General features: G+C 44.7%; 1 protein-coding gene across 1 annotated transcript in view; it reads left to right on the top strand.

The window, feature by feature from the left end:
* Positions 1–25,042, top strand: part of LOC147636681 (ADP-ribosylation factor-like) — a 64,905-nt gene extending 39,863 nt beyond the window's left edge. Inside the window, exons 3-6 of the mRNA XM_086800153.1 lie at positions 707–822; positions 960–1,019; positions 24,434–24,499; positions 24,592–25,042. Coding sequence (XP_086656279.1) covers positions 707–822; positions 960–1,019; positions 24,434–24,499; positions 24,592–24,792 — 443 coding nt within the window. The 3' untranslated portion in view covers positions 24,793–25,042. The remainder of the gene's footprint in view (positions 1–706; positions 823–959; positions 1,020–24,433; positions 24,500–24,591) is intronic.
* Positions 25,043–27,911: the final 2,869 nt, after the last annotated feature.

The raw sequence follows: 27,911 nt of genomic DNA, 5'->3' as shown, positions 1-27,911 counted from the left end.
TAAGTTTGACCTTCTCATTGACAACATTAAGGGCTTTCTCTCTAATGTAATGTTATCTTGTTTGTTTTTTTGTCAGTCAGACTGCTGCCATTGAGCCTTGCACCCTCATCATGTCTCTTGCACGCTGTCCTCTGCGCGTGCGATCCTGTTATCGGTACACTGACCCATCAACGCTCCTTGGCTCCATGCCTACCCACCTACTGGCCTCCCCTTGCAAGACTGCAACACTTGTCTTCCTACCCATCTCTGCTTGCCCCTGTGCGCACTTTCTGTTCCCCCCTCCAATAGATGGCTTGGTCACCCCCCTACCTGACCTTCCTTATCGCCCACTCACCCTAATTGCTGTCACGGGCCTGCCCCCTACACGCCTCTTCATGCCACCTTCCATCAGCTCACCTCCATACACCCAGCCTGCTGTAGCCGCCCCATACTTTAAAACACCCGCGTGAGACTGTGCCACCTGAGAGTGCAATGCCCCTCCACCACACTCCGTCGTAGTCACCGGTGGTCATGGCCAATAGAGAGGCCACACCAACAATATTGGGAAGTGATCGGTTGTAATCAGGGACTGTGCCGTGGGACAGGTGTTCCACATTAGTCCTAGAACAACTTGTTTTTGCTTCAACTCATCTCTTTGTTGGTAATCAAGTAAGCTACATTTGTATATATTACCCTTGATGATAACGCTATCTAATGATTGTTGCAGGTTTCAATGTTGAAAAAGTGCAGTACAAGAATGTAGTTTTCACGGTTTGGGATGTGGGTGGCCAAGAAAAGTTAAGACCTCTTTGGAGACACTATTTTAACAATACTGATGGCCTGGTACTAATATACAATCCCCTTCCCCGTGCTCTGCCTCCCCCATCCCCCTGATCAACTTTTTCTTGTTTATTGAAGCAGTAAGGTTTTGCTTCCAGTCTTGAACATATACTTAATGTCATCTTGAATGTTCTCTGTAGATCTATGTTGTTGATTCTTTGGACAGAGAGAGGATAGGCAAAGCATGCGCAGAGTTTCAGGTATCCAACTTTGCAAATTAAATTTAAATTGGACAGGCAAGAGGACAGTGGGGAGTTTAAAGTATTCTAGTTTTTGAAATGTGAAATAGCTTTACATTGTTTTTTGCAAGAGTGAATTGCATTGAAGTCTTTCATTTGAGCCAATCCTCTGACCTTGTGGATAGTACTCATCCTGGCTATCAGGGCAAATGCCTCGTAGTCAATGTGACACACATCCAACCGATGGTCACCATCAGCATTTTCATGAGCCTGTTTTGGAAGCTATTCAAGCAGCTTTTCCTGTGTGTGGGATGCCCACAGGTGTATCAGCAGGATTTCACCTTGGTGGGAGGTTTGGGCAGTTGGACAGGAGAGTTGGGCGCGTGCGGGCTGGTCAAGTACCTTTAACATTTTTGAAGGCCCAGCTGTCACCATTTGGCCGCCCAAGTGGTCTTCCCCTATTTCATGCCACGGTACGGGAGGCTAGGGAGCTTCGTGTCCCACTGTTAGGGATCCCAGTTTAGGCTTGGGAAGACGTGCTATTTGAGCGAGTTCCGTGCTTGGGAAGACGTGCTATTTACAGGTTCTAGGAACGGGAGATATATCTCTTCCATAAATGCATATGCATGCATCTCTGCCTGCATGAAACTGTTTTCACGTGACTTGTTTTCGTGTGACTGCCTGCTGTGACGTGTCTAGTTCATGGGCAGGGGACGCCCATGCGTGAACCGTGCGAATGCCCTATATTTTGACATGGTTTGTGGCATGTGAATAGGTGGTAAGTATTCATTTCTTTGTTTATTTCTCTAAGACTTTGTAACCTTAGCGGTTCACATTCTTTTAAGTGGGGCACCGGCCATTGGTGAGTGCCTGGGGCGGCCCAAGGACCAAGGTATGGCATATCCAAGCCTCTTATCCCATTAAAACCCGTTTGTGGGACTCTTCAATGAGGGGGCACCTTATAGAGGGGCCCTATGTTAAAGGGGGTGCCATGTGTCCTTTAAACAATGGACTCCTTTCCAACCCCTTCCACCAACCTCTCCCATGACTTCTTTTCTCTCTCTCTCTCTCAGAATAGTTGGTATGATGATGACTGTAGGGAGCTCAGAGCCCGGCTACAGAGAGAGGTGGCCACAGGTGTTACTACATATAGACAGTCACGCATCATCTTCCGATCCCTCATTCGGCGGAAGAAGAGAGCATTCTTAGCTCGGCTAGAGAGAGACATCTATCAGTTGTTTTTGAGTCAGGATTCTGGGGAGGCCTGGAGATTGCTTAGAGTGCACCCCCCGCCTCCGGCCATTACCTCTCCAGATACATGGGGCGAGTATGCAGCCTCCCTCTACACAGTACCAGAGCAGCCACCACTACCAAACCCTCCAGAGCCTTGTCCACCCACTTCTACCTTCTTCACAGCAGAGATGGTGAGGAGGACCATCAACAGATTGCATACAGGGAGGGCACAGGATCATGAGGGCATTGTAGCCGAGCATTTCATACATGCTAGAGATATGATTGCAGACTTGCTAGCTCTCATGTTTAATAGAGCCATGTGTGAGGGGTTGGACTTGGAGTACTTCCACGATTGTGCCGGTACTCAAGTCTGGAGATCCGAGCCTGCCGACTAACTACCGCACCATTATGAATGGTCACTTGCTGGCCAAGCTATATGCCTCTACTCCTGAGCATGAGTTGAGCAGATGGGCAAAGAGACAAGGGGTCCGAGCTCAGGGACAGGCCAGTTTCAGGAGGAGATTCTCTACTTTGGATCATATCTTTACCCTCAGGGCTATCATTGAGGAGGGCAGAGCACATGGGAGGAGGATCTACTGCGGCTTTGTGGATCTCCGCAAGGCCTTTGACACAGTGCCCAGAGCTAGACTGATGCGCAGGCCCCAAGACTTTTGGGGGTTCCATGTGAGCTCATTTGGGGTATTATGGCACTTTATGAGACAGTAGTTGGGCAGGTGCGGACTTCAGAGGGTCTCTCCCAGCCAGTACACTCCACTATAGGGGTGAAACAGGGCTGCCCGCTCTCTCCGACTTGGGGGTTCCATGTGAGCTCATTTGGGGTATTATGGCACTTTATGAGACAGTAGTTGGGCAGGTGCGGACTTCAGAGGGTCTCTCCCTGCCAGTACACTCCACTATAGGGGTGAAACAGGGCTGCCCGCTCTCTCCGACTCTAGTTGGACTATACATTGATGAGATCTCTGATTATATTGGGACACGAGGGGACAGAGGAGCCCTGTTGGCTGGCACTGGGATACCTCTGCTCTTATATGCTAATGATATTGTGCTTATAGCAGACTCACCAGAGGGTATGCAGAGGCACTTGGATACTTTACATGCTTATGCACAGGACAGTGGGCTCTCGGTTAACCTTGGTAAGACCAAGGTTATGGTGTTTAACACTACAGCTCAGTGGGTATGGAGATCAGCGCCTATTTTCACATACGGGCAGGAGACAGTGGAGTATGTTGACTCATACACATATCTTGGAGTGGTGTTCACTGGGCCCACATTTTCCATGAGGGGGGCAGCAGAGGCCAGATTGACTAGAGGATATGCAGCACTAGGAGGTCTAGATTAATAGGATGTGCTCACAGGTACAGTTTCAGGAGCCAGGCACTAAGCTGTGGCTTTTTGACACGCTGGTCACATCGGCTATGCTATATGGAGTAGAGATCTGGGGGCCTAGCCTAGATCGTCACAGTCGATCAGGACGCACATACGATGGATGAAGATCGATGGAGAGACCACTTGTGTCCATGATCTCCAGGATGATTCGGGCTAAGGCCTCGGTACCCCATGAGATTATTCGAGCCGAGATGGGAGCACCACCGATCGTAGTCGAGGCTCTTGCCAGATCAGTGTCCTTCATTCATAGCAACTGGGAGCTTCCCCGACACCGGTATGCACGACTTGCTTTAGAGTCCTCTCATCAGCTAGCCATGGAGGGAGACACTTCATGTTGGTATGCGCAGATAGCATCCTGGTTTGAGCTCCACGGGTTCAGCTTAGATAGACTTTTCCAGTACTCTCTAGAGGCACCCTCTCTCACCTTGACACATTCTGAGATTAGTAGAGTCATCAGACAGGACCTCATTCAGTTGGACACTAGGAGGACATGGCTAGAGCCCTCACAGGAGTTAGGGACGAAGATGGCTTTCCATAGAGACCATCTTCTCCGCACCACTGAGGATGGCTCAGATCCAGACGCCCGAGGGTTCGTGGATCCTTACATCAGAGATGGTGCCTACACCGGAGGATTTAGAGCATCATTGCGAGGCATCGGGCTCGTTCGACCAGGCATCTCACTATGGCAGATATCCAGGCCATCCAGCAGAGACCCATGCTAGAGCTCCTAGGATGATTACCACTCCAGCCATATACTGTTGTACTCAGTGTCACTTTTGTACTCCCCCATATTCATGTATTCATGTATCCATGTACTCATGTACCCCATTTTGACTAGTAGCATTAGCGTCCCACTCTCTCTAGTTGCTGCTTCCGGATGCTCCCTACTGATGGATAGTAGGGCTAGATACTTACCTTCATTCCTTTCTTTTCTTTTCTAGATAGTGTATCAGATGTCACATGGTTGTAACTTTGGTCTCATAGGTCACTTTGGCCTTTTGAAGACGTTAATATAACATTTCATTTCATTTCTCTCTCTCTCTCTCTCACACACACACACACACACATTAGAGGCTGTCACATTACCCGTATCTGAAAGTCGATTATCTGCTGTACCTACTGAACTTGCTGTACCTCTGTACCAGCAGTACCTGACTGTATCTGTTGAACTTGTTGTGTCAACAGTACTGTACCTGCTGAACTTGATACACCTGCTGTACCAACAGTACCCACCTGTATTTGTGCCGTACGTGCTGTAGCCGCCTACCATACCTGCTGTACTTGACTATGTACCTGCTGTACCTTGACCACTTTGTGCATGGCTGTCCATAGTGTTCGACAGTTGTATCGACGGCTGTCCACACGGAGCCCATTGCTCAATCGACCGTTTCCCCACTGAGAAGAGCGAAACAACCATGCCTGATACCACTATAACTACACTAGCTAGGTGTGAACGTCCTTGGGCACCGTTTTGTGAACAATATGCAAAGTCACACTTACTATGTAAAAGCCACATTTCACATAACAACTGAATGATACATCATTGCACAAGATAACTTGCAAAATAGACAAGCACTGCACAATACACTACCACTGGGCCTCAATATTGAAGTAGGTAAATGGAGTATTTAAATCTGTACAAAGTTCCAGGGGCTTGCCAGCCAAATAATCTGATGCAATGCAAATATAAAGACAAGTTACCCAAACAAAAGTGTGTTGGAGTAGTTTGTCGATGTCGGACTTGTCGATGGGAAGTGAATGTGAAACTATCGTTCCAAGACCACGCACAAACAAGTGCTCTCGTACAAGAGCCAAGATCACACCCTCGCAGAGACCATGGTTCAAGCCTCCCTGGTACAAGTACAAAAACAAGTACAGGAATGCGAACAAGCATGAGTACATGAACATGTACTGGTACACGGTGTCAATAGAAAGTACTCAAACAAGTACACTTGGTGCCAGTTCACAACATGTACATTTGGTATCGTAGATGTAGGACGATATTTAACAGGTACTTGCACGTACAGTAGGGTTTTCAGTATGTACTTGCCAGTACAGTAGGGTTTCAACATGTAATTGCAGTGCAGTTAGGGTTTCATTTTGTACTTGCAGGTACAGTTAGGGTTTCAATTTGTACTTGCAAGTATAGATAAGGTTTCAATAGGTACAGCGAGTACACGGTCATGTACAACAGGTACAGTAGGCAACAGCTAGTTCACACGGCCAAGAAAGTGGTACTCATGCTTTTGAAGCTTTGGGCATTAAGCATATGCATGGAGGTTATATAGAGGAGTAAATACCTATGGGACATCCTTCTTGAGGTAAAGAGAAGATACAAGAGGATGATCCAAATGTACTGAAAGCAAAGATTGAGCATGTCAAAAGGCAGTTGTATGCTAGGGAAGAAGAGCTCCAGATGCTCTATGATAACCCGTTGGTTCAGAAGCTTATGTAGGCCACAAAGGCCGAGTCTATTGTGGCACACACACTATGGATTCTATGGTGAGGGAATTGCGTATGAATCCCCCAGAGGTAGCCCTCAACTACCTTATACACACTAGATATTTGGTGAAAGGCAATGTACCCCCCCTGCATGGGGAGACAAGTAATGCTATGTCTCTCGCTGGATCAACTCTTCTGTGCACCAAGATGAGGCTTCTGTGACTACCAAGCTGTTGGGGTAAAGGCGTTATGCCCACCCTTATAGTGTGTACAAGCCCATAAGTTATAGTACATAGTACACTTAGTACTTTTAATGTACTAAGTGCACTATGTGTACTAGTGCAATATACATGTGTGATAGGGGAGTCACACACTCATGCTATTCATGAGTTGACTTATCCCCACAACTCTCTCTCTCTCTCTCTCCCTTGCTTCTCTGTGTATGTCTCCCACATGAACTCTTAACCCTAATTCTCTCCCATCAACTGGTATCAGAGCCTGCAGGTCTGACGCTGAGTTTCTTCAGAAACGCGTAGCTGAAGCTGAAGCTGGAGCAGGCCCGTCCTCTCTGTTTGATCGAGCAAAGAAAGCCTGTGTAAGCTGAGTGCTGGGCGTAGATGATGAAGCGGGTGCTGGTAGTACCTTGGTCGAGGGCGTCCATCGAATACTAGGCCAGCTCTACACGGCGCAGGCAAACACGAGCGAAGCGCACAGCGCTAGGCGAATACGTGAGGCGGGCGTTAAGCGAAGGCGAAGCTAGGCTTGAGCGAGCGTGTTAGTCACCGACGCCACACAACTGGAGCTATTCGAAACATAGGCGGCGTTGTGTGTCCCTGGCGCGAGCACTCGTAGTGCGAAGGGGAGGCAGGCGAGCGAAGGCTCCGTTCCAATTCAATCCATTGTCGCCCTTCCGTGAGGCAAACGCGGGGAGCTGCGCGTAGACTATTTGCCGGACTGCACGCTGGATTGAATTGACGGGCAATATCACTCGCGAGCTGCTTTGTGTGCTGGTCCTTGTGTGCTGAGCGCAGTCTGTGCGCCTAGTGCCTTACCAGCGCCGTCTAATCACTTGTGCTTGACCGTGAAGTGGCAACTCGACCACCTCTCTGCACAGTTGCTGCAAACAGGAGCCCTCCATTGGCTCAGTCTTCTGCAGTTTGCCTGAGGAATCCTTCACCTGCACAGCTGCAGCAGCATCAACAGCAAAATCGACGCCCTCCTTTCCTGCAACAAAAATCAGAAATTTCAGAGGTATTTGCCTTCAATATTTTGGGAATTTCTTATCAATTCAAGCAATTGAGCAGGTACAGGTGCCCAATTGCTCAATTTTTGAGCAAAATTGGCAAAATTGGGTGACATTGGTCACAATCAGGATAAATTTGCAGGAAATTGGTCAAATCAGGATCAATTTGCAGGAAATTGGATGTCGAAATTTGGGGCTTTTGATGTAATTGTGCAATTAAGCACTCATACATGCTGTATGATGTGAAAAATCGCACATTTGGGCAAAATTGCAGCAAATTGCAGCAAATTGCAGTGCAAATCAAGGGGCTTTTGTGCCGATTTGGTTGATTTGCATGCAGGCAATCGCATTTGATGCTGTGGATAATGTGTTGATGCCTTACAAGCACTCAATGTGCCTGTAAATCAAGGGGCTTTCATTATTTGATGTATATGTGGCCAGGGGGAAGCATCGTGAACACTCTGGATGCCTTCATGTGCGTCAATGTACCATGTATGATCAGAAATTGATCTTAAATCAAGGGGCTTTTCAAGTTTGAATGCTTGTTGAGCTTGGCAAAGCAGCAGGCAAGACATTTATGCCTTGAATCCTCAAAAATCAGCTTGCAGTCAAGGGGCTTTTGCCCAATTTCTGTTCGGGACTGTTGTATGCAGTGTACAGGACTGTAAAAGTCTGATTTTCACTCATTTGGACAGCCAAAAGAGCATTTATTGCTATTGTACCTGCTGGTACAGATCTGGCACAGCTTTGTGCAAGTTTTGGCATGGCTGTACACTGTTTTGAGTGACCAAAAGGTTCAATTTCAGCTGCTGTACTTGCCGGTACAGGTTTGGTACATCATTTGTAAGCACTTGGTACTGTTGTACAGTACTTTGGAAGGGCAAAAGAGCACATTTAAGGTGCTGTCCAAAATCTGCAGCAACCAGATTTTGGTGTTTTCATCACAAAAAGTGGGAGAAAAGTTGCATTCTTGCTTCCGCAGTGGGAGATAAAGCTTGGGAGAACAACTGTGAGCACTTTGTGTGCTTTTGGTGCAGTGTTTGCACATTTTGCAAGGAGTCAGGCATTGACAGGTTGCATTTTGCTATGGCAACCACAGGTGAGAGCTCTTCATTGCTTCACATCAAGAAGCTTGAAGGCTCGCATAATTATGATATTTGGCAAACCCAGTGCTACAATGTGTTGCTCCAGAAAAAGCAGCACAAGCCTATCAAAGAAAGGGGTGTGATGCCCGCTTCTCTTACTGCTGAACAGTGGGAAGATATGGATGAGCTGGCAAGATCTACTATCATGTTGTCTGTGTCAGACTCATTACTTTTCAGCATTCGTGAAGAGAAGACAGCTTGGGGAATGTGGCAGAGATTGCAGGACTTGTATGCCCAACAAAGTGCCTCAAGCAAAGTGTATTGGTTGAAGAAACTCATAGGCCTTCAGATGAAGGAAGGGGCGTCTATGACAGCCCATCTAAATGAGTTTAATGGTATTGTCAGCCAGGTCATTAATCAAAAGTTGGCGATGGACGATGAGTTCAAAGCCACTTTTCTCTTATGCACTTTGCCAGAGAGTTGGGACACATTCAGGACAGCCACTAGCAATTCGCATGCTATGCTGTCATATGCAGATATTGAGGGTGCTCTTCTTCAAGAAGAGATGAACAGGAAAAACAACTCTGTTGGAAAGTCCAATGCAATGAATGCACGTGGGAGATCCCAGCAAAGGGGGAAAAGCCAAGAAAGGGGAAGGAGCAAGTCTCGCTCCAAAAAGGGTTTGGAATGCCATTATTGTGGCAAGAAGGGACACATTAAAAAGCAATGCTACAAATGGAAAAATGATCAAAAAGAAAAGGGAAAAGGCAAAGACAAAGAGAAGGATGAAGCCAAAGATGTAAATCCAAAGGGCAAAAGTGGAGTCAAGATTGAAGAAATCAATGTGTCACATGCAGGTGGCAGTGAGGATGAGGTCCTCTTTACGTCTTCACTTGATGCCCATTCACTTCTTACAGGTGGTCATGGTATGCACTCATGGATCATTGATTCAGGTGCCTCCTTTCATGTCACAGGTTGCAGAGACTTGTTTGTCAGGTATACTGCTGGCAATGAAGGAGTGGTTTATTTGGGTGATAACCATGCATGCAAAATTCTTGGCAGAGGTGATGTGAGGCTTGTATTTTCAGATGGCTCACAGCTTATGCTCCATGATGTCAGGCATGTGCCTGAGATCAAGAAGAATCTGCTTTCTACTGGACAGCTTGATGATGCTGATTATGTTACCACATTTGGTAGTGGAAAGTGGAAAATTAGTAAGGGCTCACTGGTTGTTGCCAGAGGCTCTAAGGTGGACACTCTTTATTTCATGCATACAGGTGTTTGTCACCATGCTAATGTAAATGCAACCGAGCTGCCGGAAATCTCTATGTGGCATAGCCGGTTGGGACACATGAGTGTCAAAGGAATGGAGCAATTGTCTCGTTTGGGTTACTTGCCTTCTCTAAAGTTTTCAAGTTTTCAGTTTTGTGAGCATTGTATATATGGTAGGCAACTACAGTGCCCCCACAAGAAAGCTCTTGGACAGAAAGATGCTCGTTCACCTTATAAACAGGTCACCTAACACGAGGCTTGGTGGGAAAGTGCCAGAAGAAGTATGGACAGGGAAGCCTGCGTCATACAAGCACTTGAGAGTGTTTGGTTGCGTTGCGTACGTGCACATACGCAGGGAAATGCGCACCAAACTTGATCCTAAGTCTCACAAATGCATATTCCTAGGATATGGTGACAGAGGTGAAATGGGGTATAGACTTTGGGATCCCATGAATAGAAAGATCATACGCAGCAATGATGTCATTTTTGATGAAACATGCATGTATAAGGAGCCTGCAAGGCAACAGGAGCCTGGCAGAGTCATCTTTGAAGATGATGGACATCATGGACAACAACAAAGGGCTGTAAATCAGCCATTACAGCAGGAAAACCAGCCCTTAAATGGTGCTGAAAATGGTCCAAATGGACAGCCAGATATGGCAGAAGATATCCCTATGGATATACCACAGTTAGAGGAGATACCGGGCATGATTTTTCAGCCTTATGGCATGGAACAGGAGCCACCAATGGGTGATATGCAGGCTGGACAGCAACCTGCAAATGATGGTCATTGGGTACGGAGGTCCACAAGACCCTCCAGAGCCCCTGACAGGTTTGTTCCAGGGGTTGACTACTTGATGCTCACTGACTGTGGGGAGCCCTCATGTTATAAAGAGGCTTTACAGAGGGCAGACAAGGCTCTATGGGAGCGTGCCATGAAGTCAGAGATGGATTCTCTGCATAAAAATGGAACATGGAAGTTGGTGTCTTTGCCTGCAGGCAAGAAGGTTTTGCCATGCAAGTGGGTATACAGGCTCAAAGTTGCATCAGATGCAAAGCCAAGATACAAAGCCAGGTTAGTGGCTAAGGGCTTCAAGCAGGAATATGGTGTGGACTTTGATGAGATCTTCTCTCCAGTGTTCAAAATGACCACACTTAGAGCTGTGTTAGCTTTGGTTGCACATGATGATCTGGACTTGATTCAGATGGATGTGAAGACTGCTTTTCTTCACGGTGATCTCCATGAGGAGATATATATGCAGCAGCCAGAGGGTTATGCAGTGAGTGGAAAAGAAAAGCTTGTATGCAAGCTGAAAAAGAGTCTTTATGGGCTCAAACAGGCACCAAGGGAATGGTATCATAAATTTGATACATTCATGAAATCTCAGAAATTCAGGAGAAGTGACATAGATCACTGCTTGTACACCAAGAAAGCTTTGGATGGCAGTCTATTGATTCTCATTTTGTATGTTGATGATATGTTGATTGCCGGGAAATCTCGTAAAGAGATGGATGCATTGAAAAAGAGGCTGCATGAAACCTTTGATATGAAGGATTTGGGTGATGCAAATCACATCTTGGGTATGCGGATACTTCGGGACAGAAATCAGCATGTGTTGTATTTGTCTCAGAAGGAATACATTGGCAAAGTTTTGCAGAGGTTCAATATGGACGGGGGGAAGAAGACTAGTACTCCTTTGCCTCCATATGTGAAACTCAGTGCTATGGACAGCCCACTGTCAGATAGTGACAGGGCTGATATGGCCAAGATTCCGTATGCTTCAGCTTGTGGCAGTCTCATGTATGCCATGGTTGCTACTAGGCCGGACATTGCATTTGCAGTGGGAGTGGTTTCTAGATACATGGCCAACCCTGGCAAGAAGCATTGGGAAGCAGTGAAAGGTGTCATGAGATACCTGAAGGGCACACAGGATATGTGCATTTGCTTTGGCAAACAGGATGCATTAGTGCATGGTTACACGGATTCGGATTATGCCGGTCATCCAGATAACCGGAAGTCTACTACCGGTTATGTATTTACATTCACAGGAGGTGCTGTGTCATGGATATCCAGGATGCAGAAGTGCACTGCCTTATCTACTACAGAGGCCGAGTATATTGCAGCCACAGAGGCTTGCAAGGAGGCATTATGGCTATCTCGGTTAGTGGTTGATTTGGGTTATACAGGGGATATTCCATTGTTGCATTGTGACAGTCAGAGTGCCATTCAGTTGGCAAAGAACCCTGTTTTTCATGCAAAGACGAAGCATGTGGATGTGAAGTATCACTTCATCAGAGAGGTGATAGAGAACAAGCAAATTCAGCTTGTTAAGATTCATACGGATGACAACCCGGCTGATCTGTTGACGAAGAGTTTGCCTCCGGAGCGGTTTGCTCATTGCAGACACTTGATGGGCATTGGATGAGGCCAGTTTCAGCCTTGATATGGCCTTGTATATTATCATGTACATGCTGATTTTTTCTTTTCCTTTACTTAAGGGCACTTTGCCTTTAAGTGGGAGGTTGTTGGGGTAAAGGCGTTATGCCCACCCTTATAGTGTGTACAAGCCCATAAGTTATAGTACATAGTACACTTAGTACTTTTAATGTACTAAGTGCACTATGTGTACTAGTGCAATATACATGTGTGATAGGGGAGTCACACACTCATGCTATTCATGAGTTGACTTATCCCCACAACTCTCTCTCTCTCTCTCCCTTGCTTCTCTGTGTATGTCTCCCACATGAACTCTTAACCCTAATTCTCTCCCATCACAAGCAAGCCTCCACCCCGCATGGGTCGAGAAAAAAAAGGGATGTCCATGGCAAAGAGAGTGGCATGTTAATGTACGTGTGATGCGTGCTTTCCATGGGGAAGTGATAGGCATGTTAGCCGCCACACTTTGCCTATCGAATTGGCTAGAGATGAGCCCCATCATAGGCTGAGAGTTGTGCATGATGTTGGGACAGCCAAAGCTGATTATGTATCACCTGCCACTCATGCCACCGAGTATACCTATGGGAACGAGTCTCATGTAGGGATCCTTATGTGAATGCAAGTATTGGGAGGCTGCCTTTGCACATGTCACAGAGCACATGCCTCCGTGGCGTATGTTTCTTGTCAGGGTCTTATGCATGCACCTATTGCTGCCCCATTGGATAAGGGGAAGAGAAAGCTGGAAGATGAGGGTCACCATGTCAAGAGGCTTAAAGAATTTAAAACAAGTGACAAATCTGTAAAGTTTAAAGCCTATCATGGTTATTATGATGCAAGCAAGGCAATGAGAAATCCAAGAATTGCCATGTAAGCATGTTTCTAAGGGGTCAGCTACCCATTGGTGGATCATGGAAAAGCACTCTAGTAGCCTCGTTCAAACATGGGAGGACTTTAAAGAGAGATTTTATGCACAATTCTTGCCTCCCAATGCTGTGGAGAAGGTCACGAGCAAGTGGGATAAGATTGAGCAGAAGGACAATGAGTCCATGCAGACATATGCAAACAAGTTTTGGAAGGTCTACTTGGAGGTCTTACCATTCTTGTTTGTGGGTGAGCCCGAGAAGAAAAGGAAGTTCAAGTCTGGACTTCAACTAGTCTACAAGTCCGGTCTTGATACTCACCACAATGCTACCTTGCAAGACTATATAGCAGCGGCTGTTGCCACCGAGCAATTGGAGCATAAATTGTAGTTTTTTGGTAAAGGAGGCCATGCTTTCAAGGGCAAAGAGAGGGCTGGTCATAACAGGAAAAAGGGCGGACAACTTGCTAAACCTTTTGTAAAAGATGTAAAGAATGGTGGGACGGCTGAAAATATGCAGCCCAAGGATGCCTCTCAGAAAAAGCACAAGTTTAGCCTCACTCTTGAGCAACGGGAGCAATATGCCAAGGAGGGTAAATGCTTCTTATGTGGTAGCAAAGATCACATGTTTCGTGAGTGTCTTAATGTCACCTCAGGGGTTCTTTCTTAGTGTCTTTGATATTTTGAGCTCTCTTCCCCCCCTTGAGATGATGATTGTTGGGTGGTTTAGCTTGGAGTTGCTTGGGCTTACCTCCGTTTAACATCATTTCTTGATTCTGATCAAGAGTGAGAGCCATGTCATAGGAATGTGGCTCAAAATTACGTACAGTAAACCTAATGTTAGTGTCCAGAACTCGAATAAACTGTTTCAACCTATTCTCCTCGTATATACCTAACTATTGTGCTGATGTGATTACCTTATTAGAGTATGTCAACATTGGGTGACCCGTTTTGGAAGAGTTTGTAAAACTCATCCTCAAGGTTGGTCATGTACTGTGGAGGTAGAAACGGTTTCTTTAGGTCGGACACAAAGGTGTCCCATACATACTACGGAGCCCTTGTGAACGGGTCTACATGTAGACTTGACCAATGTTGCCACTAGGTGACTGCTTCGCCGGAAAGGTGAGGTGCCGCTAGGTGGACTCGATCTTCAGGGATCTAAAAGCTTAGCCAATGGAAAATATGCTACAAACTGATGAATGAATTGCACAACTGCAGCATGATCACACTTACCATCATACTTATTGAAGTTCGGTTGAGCTCGTATGACGGTGGTGGTTGGGGTGGTGGAGGAATTCGCTCCTTGGTTCGCGAGTGTAGGGAGAAGAGACAACACATTCGCGTGCGTAGCGGCTATCAACTGCTCGTTTTGGTGTTGCATAGCTTCACGTTCAAGCCTTTCTCAGGTAGCTTGGTGTGCTCGTCTTTGGTCTTTTTCAGCCCTACGTTTAGCGTCCTCGGCCCTTCGTTCATCCTCATGTCGAGCTTCTTTGGCCCGTCGTTCTTTCGCCTTTTTGGCGTCTTCTCTTTGCCGTTGCTGCTCCATGAGAAGGAATACTTTTTCCAAATTTGAGAGCTTTTTTCACTTTTTTGCTTCTTCTTTGGCTTTTTTAGCTGATGCTTTGGCTTTTTCAGCCTCTTCCGTAGCTTTTCTTTGGCCTCTATTGGTTGCCTTAGCAACTTGTTTTGTTCCAAGAGCAATGTGATGAAGTCTTCATTGCTTTGCGGAAGCGTTTCTGTAGTGGTTGTGTCTTCCATGTAAATCTCTTCTTAGATATCTTCTTTGTAGCTTGCTCACAATGTCTCTCTTGACATTGTGGAGGCTTGGGTGGTTTTTCTTGACCGTAGTTTTACCATCCACGGAATGCTCTCACTTAATTAGGTTAGAACACGCAGCTTTGATACCAATGAAGTCTTCATTGTTTTGCGGAAGCGGTTCTGTAGTGGTTGTCGTCCATGTAGATCTCTTCTTTCATATCTTCGTAGCTTGGTGACGATGTCTCTCCTAACATTGTGGAGGCTTAGGTGGTTTTTTCTCACCGCAATTTTACCATCCACGGAATGCTCACACTTTAGGGTAGCCAAGTTGGGTTACAACTTGCAGCTTTGATACCAATGTAGCATGCAATAGGTTGATTGTCTCGTAACGCGCAACAAAGCCTTCTTTATGCCCGTGAGTTTATGTAATTCCACTTTGAGAGAGACAAGAGAAGAGAGAGATAGAGAAGATAGTAGTTGACACCGCATTGGGTCCCAATTACCCATTGAAAGCCCCCCCCTCTCACCCCCCCCCTCCCCCCTTTGCAAGCAGGAGTATTTGCTTATAGTTCTTTGAAGAACTTCTGCAATGAATATGAATGATGACTGAGGACGTCCAAACGCAAGGACGAAGTAGACGGTATGCAGGCTGATCTAGATGCTATCCAAGCTCCTTTGAATAGCTCTTCAATGACCACTATGCAATCCCAAAACTGAGGGATGAACATATGCTGGCTCAATGCTAAAGAAACTCTTTGTGGAAGCCTTGGGACTGAAGCACATTGAGGTGCTGAGTGCTGAAAGTATGCACAAGAAAAGCTAGAGGCTTTAGGCACACTAGAACTGCTTGGAACTGATTTATTCATGAATGATTTATGGATTTTTGATGCTGGTTGGCCAGTAGAACATGTGTCGGCCTGTTTTGATGGGACAAAAATGCTAGGACTAGCATCAAATGCTAGTGCAAACTTTAGTTGCTGCCCATAATGTGCTGTTTGGCCAACTTAATGCTCATGGCTGGCTGCCTATCTAGCTCAGATGCTGGCCGACCTGAGATATATGCTTCTTCATGCTGTTGGTCAGTAGATGATGGCTGCCGACTGGGTACCAACCCATCCCATGGGCTGGCCTTTGGCTGGCCCATAGACCTATTATGGTTTGCCCTATTCGATGAATTCTCCAAGTGGGTAAGAGGACTAATACATGCAGGCTCTCTATGGCTGTGAAGACTGACCTACATAGCTTGTTCTTGACATGTCCCGGACTAGGGCTCACAATGGGGTCACGACATACGACAAATATTCCTAAAAAGGTAAATCCTACTGTATAAATGTTGCACTGATGTAGAACCAGTGTGTCACATAGCACTCCAGTGTAGGGTGCATGTGACATGGTTCCTCGGACAACGGGGCAACTTCAGGCGTTCTTGGGATTTACCGTTTTTCTTAAAAAGTCAGTGAAGGATTATTCAATTCTGATTGTACCTCTCACGAATCTTCTCAAAGGGTGGGGACGAAAGTCCAATAGTCCTATTACTTGGAATGAGAGGCTCAACGAGGCTTTTTGTACTCTCAAGCTTAAGGTGAAGGAAGCACCTATTTTGGCCTTATCGGATTGTGGACAACCATTTGTGATTGAGACTAATGCCAGTGATTATGCGATTGGGTTTGTCTTGTTCTAGGGAGCCAACTTGTGGCATTTGAAAGCAAGAAGCTCGATGATAGCCAGGTCAAATGGCATACTTAGGAAAAAGAGTTATATGCGATTATTCACGCATTGAAAGTTTGGAGACATTATTTATAAGGATCCAAATTGTTGTCTTGATTGACCATGAGTTGATCAAGTACATTTGTGATAGACCCGAGTTGAAGGGGAGGAAGGCATGGTGGGCAGAGCTTATGCAAGACTTTGATATGGAAATAAGGTATCGAAAGGGTAGTTCAAATCGGGTTGTGGATGCTTTGAGTCAGATTGGGGAGGTGAATCTTTTGAGTTTCACCGAGATTAGTGCTAACTTATATGATTACTTGAGAAGGATGTGTCGGAACGATGGACGTTTTAGTCGGTATTGGTAGCAGGTCTAGGCGGGGAGCTCCATAGTTTTAGACTAGGATTCGGGAGTCATACCACCTGTGAAGGTGGTTGGTGGTCAGTACTTGATTCGGAATGGGTTATTGTTGCGGAATGATAGAGTCTGTGTACCGGATTGTGCTGAGATTAGGAAAAAGGATTCTTTACGAATGTCATGACTCTCCTACAACAGGTCATCTGGGTGTACAATGGACTTATGATTTGGTAAAACGAATGTTTTACTAGCCTAAAGGCTAAGATGAAGGCGGAAGTCCAGGACTATGTGCTGAAATGTCATCACTGCTAGGTGAATAAGGTTGAACACCTCAGGTCTGGAGGGTTATTACATCCTCTAGAGATCCCTTTTGGGAAGTGGGAAAGTATTTCCATGGATTTTATTATCAGATTGTCATGAACCAGATGTGGGTGGTGGTAGCCATGTTGACAAAGATGGCGAGGTTTTTACCTACAAGGTCAACCGTGAGAGCAACTGATTTGGCTTAGTAGTTTGTTGAGCAGTTATTCAGATTGTATGGGTTGCCTTGTCACACAGCGAGTAACAGGGACTCTAAGTTTTCTGGACACGTTTTGCAGTTAGTTTTCCAAAAATTGGAGACTATGCTGAGTATGAGTTTCTCTGATCATCCTCAGTCCGATGGGCAGACGGAGAGGTGAATTAGGTTTTGGAGGATATGCTTCGTGCATACGTCTCTAGGTGACCATCTGATTGGGACATGTACATCCGAATGGTTGACTTTGCCTACAATAGTGCTAAGCATTCGGCTACTGGTTATAGTCCGTTTATGCTGATGTATGGTTACCAACCTAGATCTCCGGTAAGTATATCAGGACTTAAGATTGATGCTGCTAGAGATTTCTTAGCAGATATGCTAGTTAGTGCACAGGAATCTATCTGAAGTGCTCAGGATAGAGCACGATTTACTTGTATAAGTACGAATAGCCAAGAGTTCTGAGACGTTGCGGATGGGGGAGGTTGGGAAGTTGTTCCCTAGGTACTGTGGACCTTATCGGATTCTGAAAAGGATTGGTGAGGTGGCTTATAAACTGGAATTGCCTCCTAATGTGAAAGCTCATTCATTTTTTCATGTGACCAGACTTAAGGAGAAACTTGAAGGCTGAGGATAATGTTGTTACACCTCAAGAATTGGTAGAGGTTTAGGACTTGTCCTTTGTTCCACATGAGGCACAAAAGGTTATATAGGACTTCAAGGAGAGGAAGCTTAGAAATAAGGTGATCCTTGAATCTTATTAGATTAAGTGGAAAGACAGGGTGGTGGACTCCTCAACTTGAGACAGTTGCTAGTTTAGAGTGGAGGTTCACTGACTTTGTTTCCTAGAGAGGGTGGGTCTTAGGAGGGGAAGTATGTTATGTACCTAAAACTAATCCCCGTGATTAGGTCCTAATCTGGATAGGATTGGAGAGCCTTGAGATTAGGGGGAGGGCCACAAGCAAGTTATGTTATCCGTCATCTTCTGTCTCCGTCATCTTCTGTCTGTACACTACGTTAGGGCCTTTGTTGTGGGTGTGCCCGCCCGTTTTAGTGTCTTCCCAATTTTCCTCACTCTCCGTGTATTTTTCCCTATTTTCTGGAGGTGTGTTTGGGCTGTTGGCTGCCTTCAGGTGCTGCCCGACTGCTTTGGTGCTACCCGACCTGTCCCTCAGTGCTGGCCGACTGAGAAATTTGTTGGTCGTGAACAGTTAGGGCTGTTGTCGGCCGTTTATGGGCTGGCTGACCAACAGCTTAGGGCCATATAAAATGGCCCCTTGCCCCCACACTCCACATTGTATATTTTCTGGGATTTTCTTTGGTGTATATAGCAGAGTTACACAGCTTCTCTCTCTCTCTCTTTCATCTGTGTCTTGATCTCTACAGCAGTTGTCTTCATTTTCGCTCTGCATTCTGACATGGTATCAGAGCCCCAGGTGGCTTGAAGCTTGGAGACAGTGGGACGTCGAGGGTTTGCTGATTGGAGATTGTTTGGGTTGTACGGGACTTGGAGATCGGGTAGAAGGCAGCCATCACCGTTGGACAGCCACCTTGCATATTATTTGCAGCCTCTTCTTCTTCTTTTTTCCCACCCACCCTCCCTTCACAAGATCTTGTGAACCCTTGAGATGGCAGACTTGGTTGAGATGGATGAGAAGCATGTGAAGATCCCAACACTCCCCACGTTCCCGGTGGACTGACAGTTGGACGGGAACAACTACAGCATATGGAAGGTAATGATGGAGTCTGTTTTGGAGTCTTATGACTTGGCTGATTTCATTGTTGTTGGGGTTCCACGGCCTGAGTTGAAAGATGGGGAGTTACCCTCTATACGGAAGAAATGGGAGGCTCAGGCACAATTATAGGATCGTGTCAATGCCTGCGTCCGGTCTTTCATCTGTACTATAGAGTATCAGTTATGGTATGACGTTGGCCAGAGGGATTTGGCAGCATTTGGCTTCTCTGTACAATAGAGTATCACCCATGAAGCTGATCTCCTTGGAAGTTGAGATGCGGGTGATTAATCCTGCAAAGTCGTCGACGATGCGGGAGCCCATCAACAAGTTGCAGGCTCTTCAACAGGAGGTTCTTCAGGTCGGGAAAGAGATAACGTCAGAGGATATGGCCATCATGGTGTTGTCCCATTTCTCCTCTCAGTACTCAGCATTTTACTCCTCTTTGATCACCAATGGTAGGCTCAGCACCATCACATGGGAGGAGCTTGTGCCAATGGTCTTGGACCAGGAAGAGCGATTTACGAACCCTCGAGAGGGCGGAGGTTCTGAGGCCTTGACTGGCCAGCGGTCGAAAGGCCGTAACAACAACAACAAGGGAAAGGGAAGTCTTTATTGGAGAAGTCTTCTAAGTTCTGAGAAGAAGCCCGATTTAGGCCGTGAGAAATTGAAGGCCAAGAGGACCTGCAAACGAAGATTGTGGCGAGAAAGGCCACTATTGGAGGAAGTGTCCCAAGTGGACTGGGAAGCATAGTTGTCATACGAGGCGCGCCTTGAGGCGTTTGAGGCGTTCGAGACGTACGACTGCCTGATTGAGGCGTCCACAAATTTATTTATTTTTGGCTAGTTTGAGTCTTTAGACGGGGGCTTTAAGGGCCCAAGGCAGCCCCTCTCACACACACTCTCTCTCCCTCATTCTCTCCCTCCCTCCCTCAAGCCTTTCTCAAGACCCAAAGTTCAAAGTTCAAACTTCAAACACACTAGGATGATGATGTTTTTTATACCCCCTTTTGGAGCTATCACTATACTCTACCGGTTCATTTCATTTTACTTTGTACCCTTGAATCTTGATGATGTATCCAGATGATGAGGATGGACTATTTTGGTCTCATAGGTCATTTTGGCCTTTTGCGGACGTTTAATACAGCTTTCTTTCTTCATATATATATATATATATATATATATATATATATACGCCTCTGACGTCTCTAAAAATACGAGTCTTTCGAGGCACGTACCATACCCGCCTCGTACCAAACGCCTTTGATGCCTCTAACAACCATGCTGGGAAGAGTGTTGATTCTTTAGCTTTAGCTGCAAAGACTCCAGCCTTTGTGCACTTGGAGATGTTGGACACCAGTGCTTGATCTTCTTCGAGCGAGGAGGCAGTCGACTTCATTGTATATATATATATATATATATATATATATATATATATATATGCCTCTGACGTCTCTAAAAATACGAGTCTTTCGAGGCACGTACCATACCCGCCTCGTACCAAACGCCTCTGATGCCTCTAACAACCATGCTGGGAAGAGTGTTGATTCTTTAGCTTTAGCTGCAAAGACTCCAGCCTTTGTGCACTTGGAGATGTTGGACACCAGTGCTTGATCTTCTTCGAGCGAGGAGGCAGTCGGCTTCATTGCCAAGGATACTCGGGAGTGGATTCTTGATAGTGGTGCTTCCAGGCACATGACTCCTTCCCGTGTGACATGTGTTGACACATCACTCCTTGTCTATCAAAGGATATTAGATATAGACTTCGAGATTTCTTGACCAATCTCTCACACACAGACACACATATATATGATTTTAACATTGTAAAGTACGTAACGTTTTTAACGTACTTTATCGATCGGTAACGTTCTATACCACATACTAAACTCGTGCCGTTTGGTACGTTTGGTACGTCTGAAACTACCTTGTAACCTCCTCAACTGATTGAGGCTGTCGAGCTGGAACAATTGACTGGGAATCATCATTAGAATCATCTGGGTCTCCAAGAAGTGGCGGCTCATCAACAGTGGAAACTGGAACATGCTCATCAAAAATCACATCTCTGCTGACGACGGCCTCGTTCCTCTCTGGATCATACAACCTGTATCCCTTGGAAAGAGAGTTATATCCCACAAAAACAAGCTTTTGGGACTTTGAGTCAAGATTCTCCCTCTGATTCTTTGGAATGTGAACATATGCATCACTCCCAAACACACAGAAATGGGAGACATCTGGTTTCTTGCCAAAATATGCCTCAAAGGGAGTCATGTTCGGTACTGAAGTCGTCGGACAACGGTTGAGGATATGGACAGCCGTAGCCACAGCCTCTCCCCAAAGTGGACGAGGAAGATCATGATGCTCCAGCATCGTCCTCGCCATCTCCACCACAGTATTGTTCTTACGCTCAACTACTCCATTCTCTGAAGGCGAACCTGTATTGGCCAGCTCCCGCTTGATGCCATGTTCTGCACAAAACCACACGAATGCATTGGAAGAAAACTCTCCTCCTTTGTCAGCCCTAAGAGTCTTTATCTGCAAGCCAGACTCTTTCTCCAACATCACATGCCATTCCTTGAACCGAGCAAAAGCTTGGTCCTTCTGTGAAAGAAAATAAACCCAAGTGAATCTGCTACAATCATCAACAAGCAGAGCATGAAATACAAAGAACCTCCCAAGGACGGTCTCTGCATAGGTCCACACAAGTCAGTGTGTACCAACTCCTAAGGTTTTGAAGCCCGCTTGGAAGCCTGCTTCGGAAAAGATTCCATGTGCTGCTTACCACGAATGCAAGAACTATAGTGTCCCTACCTGCTGCCAACATCTGGCAAGCCAACCACCATCTGGTCTCGGAAAGCTCGCCGCAGCGCATCCACATTCAAGTGGCTAAACCAAAAGTGCCACAAGTCACCAATTTGAGAGCCTATCAATGAGGAGAGTGCTGAGAGTTTGTATATATCATTCTCCACTCTGCCTTCCCAAACAACCTAGCCAGTCTCTCGGTCCCGTAGAGCAACAGAATGCTCCTCAAACTCCACTCGGAAGCCAGTCTTGCAAACCTCATGCACTGACAATAGATGAAAACCAAGTGCGGGGACGTAAAGAACACGAGAGGAATGCTTCCCCCCTCTGCCATCGGGAATGATCTCGATCCGGCCCTCACTGTGAATCGGTATGGTGGAATTGTCGCCAATGAAAATGCGACCTGATTGCCGTTTAAGATCCTAAAAGAACTCACTCTAGCATTTCAGCCTATCTAAGAATTTCAAAATTAGCACTCACAGCATAAACAATATCTAGACATACCCAAATACACCATGATTGGAATTTGACAATTCAAATAGATAGTAGAAACAAATGATAAGTCAAAATCAAATGACAATGTCACATCTGTCTGATGTCATGAGCGCAAACAGGCTATACAAAGCAATCACCGAACATAATAAATAGAAAAAAGGACACGGGGGAAGAAACCAAAACAAAAACGTTTTTCAAGTTTGAAACGTTTGAGAGAGAGAGAGAGAGAGAGAGAGATGTTTTAAAAATCTAAAATGATGGTATAATATATTATTTATATAAGATTCATTGCAACCTTCATGATAATGAAAGTGAGAAGGGATATGAAATGATGGAAAGAGAGACACAGAGAGAGAAAGAGGGAGAGACTATGCATGAAAAATAAATAGAGAAAATATAAAGAAAGAGAGAGTAGAAGAATAAATCTGAGAAGGAAAAAAAAAGTAGAAAGAGAAAGAAAGAAAGAGAAAGAGAGATAGTGGGAAGGGCAATAGAAATACATTGATTGCAAAGAGAGAGATGATTAAAAGAAACTAACAAAGTATTTTGAACAAAGCTCTTATCTCAGACCGCCACATCAAATAGGCATCATTTATCAAGAGTTTTCATCCTCTTATCTAGTATCAACCTAGAAGAGAGAATGTAGTGGGGCTGATACACTTAGTCAACACAATTCTTTATCTAATATTTCAATGCTTGATATTCATTCATTGCATGACATGCAAAATACATATGTTTCATATTGTGAATTTACTGATGTTTGACATAGGTAGAAAAATAATAATTGGTTATCTTATCAGGATTATGCATATAACAATGGTTTCATTTTATTTCAAAAGCATTTATGCATAACAGTTTCTTATCGAAAATTAAATTTTGACGAGATGCATATCTAATGCTCCATGTACTTTTTCTCTATTTGTTTCACCTACTCTATCTCATAACACAGGTAACAAGTTCACGTGAGTGCAAGAGGCACTTGTCGAGGATTACGACAACATAAGAAGATGTGGAGTAACTTATCAAGGAGTGATAGAAAATGATAATGAAACTGATAAGGGATAGGAAATGATTGAAAGAGAGAGAGACTTTGCATGAAAATTAGATAGAGAAAAGATAAAGAAAGAGAGAGTAGAAGAATGAATCTGAGAAGGTGGTTTTAAATGCAACCTTGGGAGGTTGAGCCCGCGGCTGGAGATGAGCTCCCGCAGCAGCAAGAGGCTCTGCGTTCTATTCGAGTACCCAGGTGGTTGTTAGACACCCTTCGGGGGTTAGGTGTTACGGAGCTTCCCTCCGAATGGACCACAGAGGATGGACCTCGAAGATCGCATAGAGTTCGAGACAAAAGTCATCAGGAAAGCTCTTACAGGTAAACTATGCTTTGATGTCTCGTATCATGCGGGACAAAGAGCCCACTTCCGTCAAGGAAGCCCTTGCACTTGATACTTGGAGAAAAGCCATGCAGGTGGAACTGGATGCCATAGAGAAGAATAAAACTTGGGAGTTGGTTTTGAGGCCGTCGAAATGGTATGTTATTGGTGTCAAGTGGGTCTTTAAGACCAAGTATATAGCAGATGGGTCGGTGGACAAACACAAAGCCAGACTTGTGGCTAAGGGTTATGCTCAACGGCCAGGCATCGACTATGAGGATACTTTGCACCGATAGCGAGGATGACCACAATTCGGACCGTTCTTGCCTTTGCTTCTTCTCAGCGGTGGTCCGTATTTTAGATGGATGTGAAATTTGGTTCCTTAATGGTGACTTGCAGGAGGAGGTGTATGTTGAGCAGCCTCCAGGCTTTGAGGTTCTAGGATCAAAGCGGATGGTTAACAGGCCACTTTATTTGAGGCTTACATTCAGTGCTAGTTTACTCAACCACCTAGCACTTGTTTATTCCCACATTCATCACTATTAATATTTAAGAAGTTGTACTTTCATTCTTTGTATGTAATATACGGGCTAGACTAGGATTATTAGTGTGTGCTTGTGTTTGATCGTCTTTGGCTGCACATCTTTTCTGTGTTAACACAATCACAGCACTAGTTGTCCTGTAGTTATTAAAGTATGATTGGAAAGCTTTGCTTTTGTGCAGGCTATTGTGAATGATCCATTGATGAGGAATAGTGCAATATTGGTGTTCGCAAATAAGCAAGACATGGTAGGGTTTCAAAATCTCATCGTCATGTAGAAACATGAACCTGTAGTCCTCTATTGCCTGGTTGTATTTTTGACACCCTTTGTTTTGCTCAGAAAGGAGCCATGTCACCTGCTGAGGTATGTGAAGCTTTTGGCCTTTTCAACCTCCGAAACAGAAGGTGGCATATTCAAGGGACATGCGCACCAAGAGGTGAAGGCCTATATGAAGGGTTGGACTGGCTCGCTTCAGCTTTAAAAGAGATGCAAGCAGCTGGAATACCGACTTCCGTGGGCGGATCTGCCATCTCTAGATAAACATTAGTGTTTGTATTGTGAATGAGTTTGTATGGAGTGGTTTCCACACTAATCTTATAGAATGCTATGATGTGCCACCATGAAAGGGGAGTTATTAGCTTGAATTCTTGAATGCTGTCCTTGGCTCACCGTTTTTGTGCTATCGTTGAGATGGTCTTTTTTGTTGGATAGGGCTCCTACAAAGTATCTGCTTGTAATTTTGTCAATTGTATTAGGGAGTAATGGTGTAATATATATCTTATCCCAAGTTTTTTGGTCTTGGCCCCAACTTAGATTGAACCACATCCTTGGATAAGTGTTTCCCATGCCTTGCAATGTGGCAAGGTTTGCAGCTACATGAAGCATGGAGCTTCGGCAGGGCTTGGTGGCATGTCCTGGGCGGCAGATCCTCCTCAGATTCCCCTAGTGGAAGTTAATCTTGGCATTGTTTTGCTGCTGCATGTTGATGTTTCCAAAATTGTTGTTGTTCTGCTACCCGTATCATAAAGAAGTTGGCTTGCAGTCCAAGTTTGAATTGATTTGGCAGTCCAAGTTCCATTATTTGTTGATTTCATTAGTGTATGCCTTCGTGGAACTGAGAAAAACATTTCCTTGAAGTAAACACTCTTCTTGAAAGTGTTGCTTTGCAACTAATCAATTTTTGTGCTATCTAGGCTTTTCCTTCAGGAATTGCATGTCATGGGAAGGAAGTAGATGATGTAGGTCCATGCATGAAGACACAAGGGCCTCCTCGTGCTCCTACGTTGGAAGGGACTCTTATGTGAAGAAAACAAACTTAACATCAATTCTATACTGGACAAAGAAGATAAAATTAACGGTTCTTATAGCAAGATAGCAGGATAACAAGCCCCTAGTCATACACGAGGGAAGGGTATCTAACATATTGAAAAGAGACATCATAGAAATATAGTGATGCCACTTGCTTAGATGGACATGCTCATGATAATGATGCACATTATGATGATCAAAAGACCAGATGCACATGCTTGCAGCAACAGTATAAAGTGTAAAGGCAAAAGTGATTGCCACATTCAGTCCTACTGGCAACATTCAACTGTATAAAGGCAAAAATGGGGTTCCGATCGAGCTCACTATAACAACATCGATCAATAAATGTTATTGACGTCATCATAAAGTTATTTAATATCTAGATTAATGTGAATACCATTGAATAATGACGTGACCAAAAAAAGGATGATTTGATGGTGATTTGTTGAACACGTTGATAACCATAAGTTATCAATGTTTCTATTGGTCATTTGAGGTGAGGTTGCTTGGATTTTGGATGGTGAGTCTTATCATGGACTGAAATTGTCCCTTATCTAGGAATCTCACAAGAGCAACACTTGCAGGCATGACCTTTTGCTTTTGCTTTTACTTTAAACATGGTAGAATTATCTTTAATGGTAAAAGCATGGCACAAGATGGGAGGGAACATCGTACTAATTTAAAAAATAATTGAGAGGAAGGGTATTGGAATAACATGCATCACTTTCCACAATGGAGTGGGCAGATTTGAACCCTTTACTTCCCTTTCAAGGAGGCAAGGGTGTCCCATTCTATACAAAGCAACCTACTTGAATAAGGTGCATGAAGTAAACGAGAGAATTGAAAGACCTCGAGTAATTTAGAGTTTTTTGGTTGCATAATTATGTGTGTTTGATCGTTTGATGTTCAAAGACAACCTCTAATTAATTTGATGCTTGTGTCTTTGCCTGTTGAAGCCTTCATAAGAGTTGGAGACCATTTGAGAGAAATCAAGAGTTATCGATGTGCTAAAAGAAATTTTAAGTTGTTGGTCCATTGAATGCTATGGAAGTGCTCATGGTGCTAATGTTTTTTTGTATGTCGGCATTTGTCATCAATAAATCTATGGAGGCTTCATAAAAGTATGCTAGGTGAATCTAACCTAGCCTCATGCTCATCAGTAACACACTTGAGGTCTAGAAAGGGTTGATTAGCCCTAGCATTGAGATAAGATACCTAAGAAAGGTAAAACAAGAGAGGTGGCACTTGTGAAACCTATGTCAAACTCCCCACCTAGACTTTGCCATCGCTCTGCATGAGCTTTAGGTAAAACTTTTAAAGCTACACACTCTGAGCGTTATTAAGGTTTCAGAAAACCCTTAAGTATTCACCATATAAATGTGTTAAAACTTAAGGATTTAAGGGTCTCAAGGGAAGCTTTCGAGGTAATTTGCATGGGGTGTTCTCAAACATTCTTCTAGGGTATTCACAAGTGTCTTGATGTTTGGCTCAAGGTGTATTCACATGGGTGCATGATTTTTTTCCAATATGTGCATTTAGATAGAAAAGCAGCCATACCTGAAGCTTTTCACATGGCTCATTCTTTAAGTGGTAGTCACATGGGCATTTAAGGGAAGGGGAGGGGGCATTGGGGGATTACTTTTCAAGGATGCCTTTGCATGGATTTTGGCTCTTCTTGCACCAATGATATTCATATGTGCTTGTGGCTCACATCTACTTAAGGGCATTTCCTTATAGGATTATGAGGGTCTTCATCTGGGCACATATAAAGGAGAGTGCCATGTGTGAATGCATCCATACATAAGGAGATGTTGAAGTGTTTCTCACACACAGAAGGCACACTTATGGCTTTAACTTTATTTGGGGGGATTTTCTTTGGTGAGCAATTTCGGGTGAGCAGTTTCCAAAAAAATGATAAGGGGTTTTAAAATAATGGGGGGATTTTTTTTGGCTACGTGTGTGACATCTACCTCTCTTTCTTTATGCTCTTACTACCATCTCTATGTGTCACTCTCTCTCTCTCTCGCTCGCTCTCTCTCTCTCTCTCTCTCTCTCTCTCTCTCTCTCTCTCTCTCTCTCTCATCACATGAGTATGTTCATTATTTTTTTCACTCGAAAGAAGAATAAAAGCATTCCATTAAAATCATAGCCTAAAAAAATCTTGCATTACTGAAGCATTACACAACACATTTCACCAACACAATGCATTTCACCAATACAATACTCTCTAGCATATATATATATATATCATGTCATATATGTAGACCATGTAATGGGAATTTCCCTCTCTCTCTCTCTCTCTCTCTCTCTCTCTCTCGTCACATGAGTATGGTCATTATTCTTTTGACTCA

The sequence above is a fragment of the Cibotium barometz genome, chromosome 7 (assembly GCF_041138505.1).
Source record: "Cibotium barometz isolate CiBa-2024 chromosome 7, ASM4113850v1, whole genome shotgun sequence".
NCBI lineage: Eukaryota > Viridiplantae > Streptophyta > Polypodiopsida > Cyatheales > Cibotiaceae > Cibotium > Cibotium barometz.
Note: the sequence above shows the minus strand (reverse complement) of the source record. Positions and strands in the feature narration are given on the sequence as shown.